At 24.8% G+C, this 11953-nt stretch overlaps 3 protein-coding genes across 3 annotated transcripts; all 3 read left to right on the top strand.

The window, feature by feature from the left end:
- Positions 1-1259: 1259 nt before the first annotated feature.
- On the top strand, positions 1260-4360 carry PCHAS_0606600 (eukaryotic translation initiation factor 3 subunit C, putative; the record flags this gene model as incomplete). Its single annotated transcript, XM_740418.1, has 3 exons — positions 1260-1340; positions 1561-4076; positions 4192-4360. 3 exons carry the CDS (start codon positions 1260-1262, stop codon positions 4358-4360), a joined length of 2766 nt encoding a protein of 921 aa, XP_745511.1.
- Positions 4361-5514: 1154 nt separating this feature from the next.
- Positions 5515-6423, top strand: PCHAS_0606500 (shewanella-like protein phosphatase 2, putative; the record flags this gene model as incomplete). Its single annotated transcript, XM_740419.1, has 1 exon — positions 5515-6423. The coding sequence occupies one exon, from the start codon at positions 5515-5517 to the stop codon at positions 6421-6423; it is 909 nt and encodes a 302-aa protein (XP_745512.1).
- A 1689-nt stretch (positions 6424-8112) lies between these two features.
- Positions 8113-11706, top strand: PCHAS_0606400 (conserved protein, unknown function; the record flags this gene model as incomplete). Its single annotated transcript, XM_734450.2, has 1 exon — positions 8113-11706. One exon carries the CDS (start codon positions 8113-8115, stop codon positions 11704-11706), a length of 3594 nt encoding a protein of 1197 aa, XP_739543.2.
- Positions 11707-11953: the final 247 nt, after the last annotated feature.

Here is an 11953-nt window from a genome sequence, read left to right as displayed (position 1 = left end):
GGTTTTGAAAATGGAAGGGAGGAGGAACGGGGGTATAATAATATTACAGAGAAAAGTAAACCTACTTATGAAGGAAAAGTTTATTCATTAAAAAATGGAAAATGATAATTTATATTTATCGAAATAAGACTATATAAAATAGTTATGTTATTCTTTGGTAGTTTACTATGTTACATTTGTTTATATTTTTTTTTTGTATTTTTTTTTTTATATTTTTTATGCTCACCAAATTGTGGATAATAATATACACAATGTAAATTGCATACATAATAAACACTTTGAAAACATAAAAAATAGAATAAGAACATTTATATAATTTACTGATTTATATATACCTAAATAATTCCATTTATTTGCAAAAAAATATGATCACATAAGTAAATCACATGGTGTATTGTAAAATGTAGAACGACGGACTAAACAAGAAAAATAAACCACCTACATTTAATTAATTTTTTTTATACTAAAAAATGTATTTATTTATAAAAAAATAAAAATAAAAAAAATATAATATTATTTTATATTTATAAATATTAATAAAAAATATAATTTTCAACACATTTGGAAAAAATAAAATAATGTTGATCGAGTTGGAAAATGCGTATTTTTTGTGCTCGCCAAATTGTGGATAATAAATAATATATATTGTGTATGCATATGTATAATATATTTATAAATTGACAAATATTGCTACGAATAGAAATAAATAATATTGTTGTTATTACTTATAGCCTTAATTTATTCTCGTAAGGTTCATATATTATTTTAATATTTTTACAGCACATATTTAAACATACCGACAATATTACATATATGCGTAATGACGCTATAATTTTAAAAAATATATAGATAACATGTTTACATATTATTATATTACGTGCGAATTGCTATTACTGGTTTGGTAATACCTACTTTGTTAAAATCCATAAGAATGCATATATGACATTTTTTTTTCTTTTCCACATGTTTATTATTTATCGTGGATATTTTATATTTTTTCCAAAATTTATATATTCATTGGTTTATATATAATTTTTTTTTTTTTTTTTATTTCCTCAATTAAATGTAAAGAAAAAAATATAGTTACAAGAATAATGTTTTGCTAATTATATTTTATATCTATAGATATATATTATCTAATATTTTTTATAATCTTATTTAAAATTACATTATAAATTATTTACATATATTATACATTTTTAATAGTTTATATAACAAAATTTCTATATTTTTACAAGCCTAAATATATATTTATTAAAATGCAATCTAAATTTTGGGCCCGGGGAGCAGATAATGACAGTGGTGACAATGTATCAGATTCTTCAGAAAATGAAGTTGATGTAAGAAATTATAAAATTTTAAAATAATAAAATTTATACATTATGTGGAAATACGGAATGTGGATAATATCTATAACTGTTTTTTATTTTCTAAAAATGAATTGCATATTTACATGCGTAAGGCACACAGTGTTTTCACATTAATATGTTTCATATAGTACATGCATTTGTGTATGAACTTGTAAAAAACATTTTCCATTACTATGTTTTCCATTTTTAGGAGAAGCCATTAGTTTCTGCACAAGCAGAAAGGTGGGCAGTCATGGATAGCAGTAGCTCCGAAGAAGAAGAAAGGGTAATAAAAAGTTCGGAAGGAAAAAGATTACATTTTTATGAAACGATTGAAGATAATTTAAATGATAGTATGGAAAATGATGACTTCAATCAACTATTGAAAGAATATGAAAATTTATATAAATTTATGGCTAAAGAAGGTGCTGATCGTATTCCTAATTTTGTAATAATATATTTAGATAAACTAACAAAATATGTTGATACTACATTTCAAAATAATGTTGAAAAAAAAGAGTTAAGTAAAAATAAAGCACAAACTTTAAATAAGTTACGAGCTAAAATTAGAAAATGTAGTGAATTATACCAAAATAAATTAAACCAATATCATGAAAATCCAGATAAATTTAAAGAAAATTTAGAGAGACGTAAGAAAGATGAAGACGATGATGAGGATGACGAAGATGACGATGAAGAGGACGAAGAAGATGATGAAGAGGAAGACGATGGAAAAAAAAAAAAAACAAATAAAGATGATGAGGATGAAGATGAAGAAGATGATGATGATGATTGGTCATACAGTGATGATGCAGAATATGCATCCGATGAAGAAGATGATAAAACTAAGAAAGCTATGAGCAAATGGGGATTAAAAACAAGTGAAAAAGTAGAAAGTAAAAAAAAAGTAGCTAAAGTGAAAAAAACGAAAAAAGAAGGTACAAAGAAAAAAGATGAAAAAGGTACCCATGCAGATGATAATCAATCATCTAAAAAAAAAACATATGCAGAATTATTAAATACAAAAAATTTATCAGAAGATGTTATAAGAAATCGAGTAAAATCTGTTATTGAAAAAAGAGGAAGAAAGGGTTTAGATAAACATGAACATATAAATATATTATCAAAATTATGTGAATTAGCTAAAACAATAAGTACACAATCCTATATAGAAGTATTAGAGCATTTAATAAATTTAGAGTTTGATGTTGTTTCAAGTGTTTATACATATATGTCATTTAATGTATGGAATAAAACATTTAAGTATATAGAACTTATTTTAGATTTATTAATACAAAATGATCATTTTTATTTAGTTTCAATAAATATAACTGAAGAAATTGCAGAACCAACAGATGAAACTAATGAAAAGGAAAAAATAACAAAATCTTGTAAAACATTAATTTCCTTTTTAGCAAAATTAGATGATGAATTATTAAAAGCATTATTATATATAGATGTACAAACAGAAGAATATCGAAAAAGACTTGGAAAAACTGTTCATATGATATCTTTACTATATAAAGGATATAAATATGTAAAGCATACAAAAAATTTACCTGACTTGGCAATATATATTTCGACTAGAATATTAGACCATTTATATTACAAACCTGAGTTACCTTTTAAACAAATATGGGGATTTGTAAAACATGGAAAGGAATATGTTGAAAAGGAAGGCGATAACCAAAAAAAAGAAGAAACGAACGAATCAACAGATGCTGATGAGTCTCCTAAAGATGTTATTGAAAAATTTGTATGCGAAGTATTTGAACATGGAACTAAACAACAAAAATTAAGAGCATTATTACAATTATCTTATAATAAAAGTTTATATGATGAATTTTTAGAAGCAAGAGAAATATTAAATGTTGGTAATGTACATGAATTAGCAATAAGTTCAGATGTTCAAACACAAATATTATATAATAGAAATTTAATACAATTAGGATTATGTGCATTTAGGCATGGAAGAATATATGAAGCTCATTGTTGTCTTGTTGAAATATGTTCACAAAATAAACACAGAGAATTAATTGCACAAGGTATATCCACTTTAAAAAATCAAGAAAAAACAATAGAACAAGAAAGAACCGAAAAAAGAAGATTACTTTCTTTTCACATGCATATATCAATAGAATTAATTGAATGTGTTAATAACATTTGTGCTATGTTATTAGAGGTTCCAAATTTAGCTAAACACTCTTATGAATCTAAAAAAGATATTATCTCAAGACAATTTCGTCGATTCTTAGATATTTATGATAAACAAATATTTAATAGTCCTCCAGAAAACAATAGAGAAATTATTATATTAGCTACAAAATATTTACAAAAAGGAAATTGGAAAATGTGTTGTGAAAAAATTTTCAGTTTATCTATATGGCCAAAATTTACAGATAAAGAAAAAGTACAAGCTATACTTACAGAAAAAATTAAACAAGAAGCTATGCGTACATATATATTCCGTTATATTTCAGTTTATGACTCTTTTTCAATTGATCAATTATGTGTTATGTTTGATCTACCACAAAATACTGTTCACTCTATTTTAAGTAAAATGATGGTTAATCATGAAATACCAGCATGTTGGAATGAAAGCAGTAAATACATACTCATAAACAAAGTAAACCCCACACCATTGCAAACCATGGCCCTTAAATTGGCCGAAAATATTAACGAAGTTATGGAACAAAATGAGCTCGCATTGAACATGAAAAATCCAAAGTAAGTTTTGTCATTCTATGATAGATATGAATACATATTGTGAATGCATTTTTTGTATGTTCGCTTTTTTTTTTTTTTTCTAATTAAAATTTATTTTTTTTTTTACTCTCTTCAGGTTCATGCTCATGCAAGAAAGAAAGACCCAAATGAAGGATGACAAGTCAAATTGGAACCACAAAAAGGGAGATGGAAAATATGGAAAAAATTACAATCGTAACAAAAATCAAAACTACAAAAAAAATTATAAGGATAAAAATATGAACAAAAATTTTGTGCAACATTAAATCTGGAAAAATATGTAAAACACATAAATGGTTAACCTAATATCAGTTTAAAAGACAACCATACATGTGTATGAAATTTTTATATATTTATTTATACAAAATTTATATATTGTTTATATAAGTGATTTTTTTCTTCGTTTTTATGCTTTTTTCTCATTTGCATAGTTTATCATATGATATGCAAATACCTATATGAATATTATCCATATAATTAATTCTTTCATATATATATTTTGAAAAAAAACTTTCGAAAAAACTACTTATAGTACCTTTATAAACATTAATATATTTATAAAAAAAAATATAACCACACATGTTTTTCAACATTTATATACACACATACATATTTAATGTAGAGGAAAATAAAAAAATGTATGGCAATTTTTCAACATAATATATATCAATATTTTTTTTATTTATTTTCATCAAATATGAATTGTCATAAAAGAGGAATAATTATAGATAGCTTCTTTATTTCAAACAATGCCGTTACTGCTAAGGAATTATTTTATTAAGCATATATTTAATATATACATTTTTAAATATTTATTTAAGGGTAATTTCTTAGTATTTTTTGAAAGGAACTCTTAAAATGGTTCGTTTAGAAATTATTTATTTTATTTAAGAACAATTATTTGCATTATTTATGCTTACAAATAAAACGAGGGACGAAACACGCCGCAAACATACATACATGCGTACACTATATATAATATTCATCATTAATGCTTTTTCATAAATTCGATATTGTGTATCCATGCAAATGTAATTATCATCATTTTGCTTTATAATAGTTTAAGCTATCACTACATTTTCGTACTTATATTTATTTTTTACATTATTTGATATTTTTATAAATTTTATGTACATGCTTGAAATAAAAAATGTAACATTATGATGAAATACTTTTCCCTCTATAAAGCTCCACTATACTATAAACTACATAATAATTATGAATATATGAAAACCTAATCATAGATACATATATATACAAATATTTGAGAATGTTCTTATTACTATCATAGCTTATTTTGTTATACCTATTTCGCCTTTTTTCACATGCTCTATCTCTATATATCACTTTTGTTTTGTTCATTTTGATGAATAATTTTCGCTAGCTACAAAAAAAAAAATTGTACACACATGACAAAAATATGAACATGTCATACTTAAAATATTTATTTTTTGGCTATCTAGCTATTTTATGGAAAATAAATTATGTACATAGCACAAGTTTTTCCAATTTAAAATGGGAATATGATTTTTATAGCATTGGAGATTTGCATGGTGATAAGGACGCATTTATAAGAATATTATTAAATGAAAGTATAATTGATTTAGAAAATAATGTAATCCGAAATAATGTGTTAACTGTTATAACTGGTGATGTGTTGGATCCAACATATGATGATATAGATATTATATTATTTATTAAACATTACAATGAAAGTGGAAAAAGTTTAAATAGTAAAATAATATTACTTTTAGGCAATCATGAAGTAAGTAATTTATGTTTAAAATTCAAAAATCCTCAAGGAAATATAGAAGATTATAAATATAGAAATGATATGTTTAGGAAGGGGCAAGAAATATATAACTATTTAATTGATAGTCCTTTTGTTGTAAATGTGAATAATATTACATTTTCACATGCAGGAGTATTACCTTTTTACTCTACATATGGTATTGATTTTATAAATGAAGAAGGGAAAAAAGAACTCATAAATAATTGTGAATTGTTAAATCAAAAAATCGAAAAACGTCAAGAATTATGTATTGCTTGTGAATATGGTCCTACATTAAATAGGTATTATTCTTATGTTACTAAAAATGCATTTTCAGATTCAAGGGTATGTTCCTCGTTATATAAATCTTTGGGATTATTAAAATCTAATAGAATGGTTATTGGTCACACTGTTCAGAAAAATAAACAGGTTAATAGTTATTGTCAAGATAAATTATTATTAGCAGACACAGGCATTAGTAAATGGAAGAATGGTGTTATATCTTATATTCAGCATTTTAACGATGGGTCATATAAAGTAAAATATATAAAAAGATAAGACACATAAGCCTATATAAATAAATATCATATCATACCATTGTTAACCTATAAATATTTATGAGAAATAAGGCAATGATTCTATTAATCTTTCTTTGATATAATTACAAAGTTACAGTAATTTATAACTTTAGAAATATATCGCACATAGTTTTATTTAATGGTAATTTCCCATTTGTATATGCCCATAGAGAGACAAAAATAAATATATATAGAAAGATTTTTTCTATGCAATGCTTTTCATAAGAATAGTTGCAAAAATGATTATTGTGGGAACAGATCGATAAATTGCTAGCTTATTTTTTTGGCAATATTATTCGCTATTTGAAGGATACGCTACATTATGTGAAGAACATATTTACATTTTTTTATTCCTATGTTTCAAAAAACTTCCAAATATTTATTTTTTTTTCAATATATATTCGTTTATAAAAACAATATTTGTGGTACCCTTTTTTAAGAATATATCACTTTGCTTTTTTAAAGTGATTTAGTTTAAACTTTATTTAATTATTTTTTTATTTATTTCGAAAAAATATTTTTTTTTCGATATTTTTTGTTGTCAAAATTGTGTATGCTATGAGAACTGCATTTCATACATATTCATAATTAAAATCTGTTACATAAGTAATGTTATTTTTTACAATGTATTCATAAATCATATACAACCGTTAAGAGTGACCACTATACATTGTACGAATTAAAACATAAATTATGTGTAAAGACAAATATAAATAAGTTTTGTTATTAAAAATTGTAAATGCATAAAAAAAATTAGGTTTATTTTTATTTCATATATAATAATCTGAGAATTAATATTAATTATATGTATATGAAAAAATGATTTTTCAACTTATCAAGTTGATTTTTTTCATATAATCATATTAATTCGATAATATATATTTATCAACAAATGCCTTATATATAAAGACTTTAATTAATGGCAAAATTAATTAATTTTTTTTATAATATATATTTTAATTATTACAACCAATTATGGAATATTTTACAAGTTGCATTTTCTCCTTATCTTAGTATATTTATTTCTTAGGGACATATAATCATAAAATTATATAAAATGAATAATTTATAAAAAGATATATGTCAATATGCCGATTTATTTTTAATTTTTTGATTGGTAGCTTGAATAAAAAAATTTATTTTATTTTTTTTTTTTTTTTCGAAAAAAAAATATTTATGAGAATATGAAAAAAAAAAAAGTATAAAAATATATGTAATAAAATAATAGCTATTTTTCTTAGCTTATTTGTTTAATTATTTCCATTTGTATTTTATTTATTTTAAAATATATTTTATCATTTTGATATGAAAATAATAAATAAAAATAATGTGTAGATCACGTACTATTTGAAAGATATATGATTGCTATTAAAGTTTATAATTAAAAAAATATTTTACAATTTAAACATAATCATATTTTTTTTAATTATATGCTAGATAGGGATACATTAATTAAAAAAAATAATATTATGATAATATATAATATCAAACATTTGTCAAAAAAAATACATACGAATAATAAATAATAAATTTGTATTATAAAGTAAATAATATATATATTTACATGAACGTACATATATTTTGTTAAGCATAATTGGGAACTCCAATACATATTTTTAATCATACATGAGCTCATAACAAGTATATTTAAAACTTTACGTTCGAACTAATGTTGAAAGATAAATATAACACTGATGATATCAGTGATGACGATTATGTAAGGGAGCGGGAAATTTTGTTAAATTCAAGAACAACTCATGTCCGCTATGAATCGACAAATATTGTTAAAGGAATTGATAATGATATTAAAAAAAAAATAGAAGAAGGAAAAATATTTATGAATAATATAAGTCCTATAAAAAATGCAGAAATTGAAGAGGCATTTTTAAAAAGCTTATATAATACCTCTAAAAATGCTAGTAATAAAAATAATGAAAAAAAAAATAAAGGTTTAAATAAAGACAAGTTAAAAAATAAAAAAATAAATGAGCACAATGGAGCGCATAAAAGCCAGACTATAAAAAATGATCTCGCTGAAAAGGCGGAACCAAAAAGCGAAGAAAATGCAAAAAGCACAGAGCATATAGAAAATGTACAAAGCACTGAACATGCAGAAAACGTACGAAGCACTGAGCGTGTGGAAAATGTACAAAGCACTGAACATGCAGAAAACGTACGAAGCACTGAGCGTGTGGAAAATGTACGAAGCACTGAGCGTGTTGAAAATGTACGAAGTACTAAGCGTGTTGAAAATATGAGAAATAGTGAGCTGGTAGAGGTGTACGATTCAGAAACACCTTCAGAATCTTATCCTGTACCTAAAAATAAATTTGTAAATACACTTTTTAACAAGAAATTAGCAAATAATATATTTGATATTAATTCATATTCAGATATGTTTGAAAGAGAAACAATTAAATATATAAAAGAAAGGAAACGTAAGTTACGAAAAAAGAGGGCACATGCAAATTTAGAAGCATTAAGATTACAATATATACCAATAAATAATGACAAATTTGCAAATATACCTATTAGTATACGAGAAAATATACTAGCATTATTTGCATGTATAATAATAAAACATGTTGATTCATTTGAAGATCAAGATCTGCAAAATGATATAGAGCAATTATCTATAAAATTTTTAAAACAGATGTCGAACTTACTTCAAGTGGATCCATTAGCTTATCAATGTATTATAAAGCCTTTTGAACAACGAGAAATTATAAGAGAGGTTACAGGCAATAAAAGAATATATCAACTATATGAAAAACCATTTGTTGATAATTTATTAAAAGAAATAAAAGAATTACAACCTGATATAAATCGTAGATTTAAAAATGTAGTCGATGAATTAAATAATGAAATGGAGTTTTGGCAAAATGATGATGCAGTAGTAGATTCGTCTATTCCTTCAAAACGATATGATAATAATATAATTGGTGGAAATGACGATGCTCATAGTTTTTATGGAAGTCATATGTTTGAAAATAGAACGCATAGTGATTGTAATAGTGATTATTGTAGTAATAATAGTGATGCAGATAATATATTTTGTAGATATCATAATAACGATTCAGATGATTTCGGTGGAAGTTTTATAAAAAGAGAAATTGATGAATCTTATAGTGCCGAAGAAATTAATGACTATTTTTCATTACCAACAATGACTAATGAAAAAAATGATAACATAAATAGCCATAAAAATTTTGACGATTATATTGTAAAAGAATATAATTTTAATAATAATTATACTGACCCCATGAATAATATTAAACACCAAAAAAATAATTATTATGGTAAAATAAATAAGACTAATGAAGATACAGATGAGCTTAGTTTTGATATGACTGGTAAGAACACTTATGATGACGATAACGAAAAATCAGATAATTCATTTAATAAGTATATAGTGGAAAGCCACAAAAAAAACACGACTAGCCAAGTTGTAATACCAGGGCTTTACTCTTCAAGCAGAGGATCTATTCATTCCGAAGAAATAAAACCGCCCACAAGCAGGTGCAACTCGGCAAGCATACCCGATTCTGTGAAGCGAAGCGACATTGCGGAGGACTATAATCGGGCAGCAAGTAAAGGCTCGGAATATAATCGAATAGATAGTAAGAGTTCCGAATATAAGCGAGCAGATAGTAAGAGTTCTGAATATAAAAACATAACCGATGAAAACAATATGAGTAAAAGTGATAATGATATTTGTTTTGGTGATCAAGAAAGAGATGAATTTTTATGGGATAAAGTTGGAGATGCAGAGGATAATCAAAATGACGAGATAACAAATGCGAATGGAAATATAATAGATAAGGACAATATAAGTAGTAATATAAAACATAAAATATATAATAATAATATAATATATAATGATGATATTATAAGAATAAAAGAAAGAGAAGATATTGATATGGTAAACACTGCAAAATTACATACAAAAAAATCTAATAGTAGTATAGAAACAGTAGGAGATATATATGAAAATGATGCAAGTCACCAATTTAATTATGGGGTTCCAACAAAAGGACCAGAAGCTAAATCTGTTATTTTACGAGATTTAATTACAACATATATTATGACTGGAAATCATAATGCAAGAATACAATTATATTTTCATCGATTTGCAAAATGTTTAAAGATTAATGAATTATTAATTTTAAGAATTGAAGAAAATTTAGCTTCTGATTTAATAAATGCATTACAACCATCTACAGATGAATCTACAAAAAATAAAAATATTCGAAGGATAAAAATAGCAGCAGCTGCATTAGGAGGTGGTGCATTAGTGGCCTTGACAGCCGGTTTAGCTGCTCCGGGTATCGTAGCGGGTTTAATTGCACTCGGTGCAGGAGGAAGTGGAGTTACGACATTTTTATCGACTGCAGGTGGAATAGCTTTTATCGTTTCACTATTTGGTGCAGGTGGTGCAGGTTTAACTGGATATAAATATAGTAGAAGGATAGCAAATATAAAAGTATTTGAATTTCTTATGTTAAATGGAAGTATATCCAAATCTTTAAGTGTAGCTGTATGTGTCAGTGGTGAAATACAAACAGATGATGACATTACATTACCTTGGATAAATGCATTTCCAAATTCCTATTGTGATTTATATGCATTGAAATGGGAAAACCATTTGTTAAAAACTTTAGGATCATTAATTGAAACAATGTTATCACAAGAGTTTGCAATAACAGCTAGTAAAATATGGTTACAGTATACAATAGCTAGTGCTTTAACTGCTGCTTTAGCATGGCCATTAGCTTTAATAAAATATGCATCTAATTTAGATAATGTTTATTTAGTAATAAGAGAAAGAGCACAACAAGCTGGACGAATATTAGCAGAGGCACTTAGTGATAGAAATACGGTTGGACAACGACCAGTTGTATTAATTGGATATTCAGTTGGAGCTCGAGTTATATTTTATTGTTTAAAATATTTATATGCTAAAAAATTATATAACATTGTAAGTAATGCTATTTTTATAGGGCTACCTGCAACGACTAGTACAAGAGTATGGAACCAAATTCGTATGACTGTAACAAATCGAGTAATTAATGTATATTCAAAAAATGATTGGTTATTAGGATTTTTATATAGATATATGGAATGGAAATTGAGTGTCGCGGGTTTAATGCCTATCAATGATCCTGGCATTGAAAATTACGATGCAAGCGGGATTATACATAGTCATTTAGATTATAAAAGAAAATTGAAAGACATTTTCAGATTGATTAATTTTGATATGTAAAACTTGAGTTATTGGTCTACAATTGAAATGCCTAACTAACTCGAGTGGCGTTAGTAAATATATACTATAATTTTTCTGTATGTGTTTTAAATTTTTTGGAATATTTGATCACAAAATTTAAGACAATAAAATAATTTTATATTTTATGTTTTCTTTTTTATACATTATTTTTTTTGAATAAAAAATCCGATATTATTTTATAAGCCAGTATTATTATGCTAAGACTTATTATCGTTATACATCGAAA

The sequence above is a fragment of the Plasmodium chabaudi genome, assembly GCF_900002335.3.
Source record: "Plasmodium chabaudi chabaudi strain AS genome assembly, chromosome: 6".
NCBI lineage: Eukaryota > Apicomplexa > Aconoidasida > Haemosporida > Plasmodiidae > Plasmodium > Plasmodium chabaudi.
The sequence above is the reverse complement of the archived record's forward strand: the minus strand, read 5'-3'. Positions and strand labels throughout refer to the sequence as shown.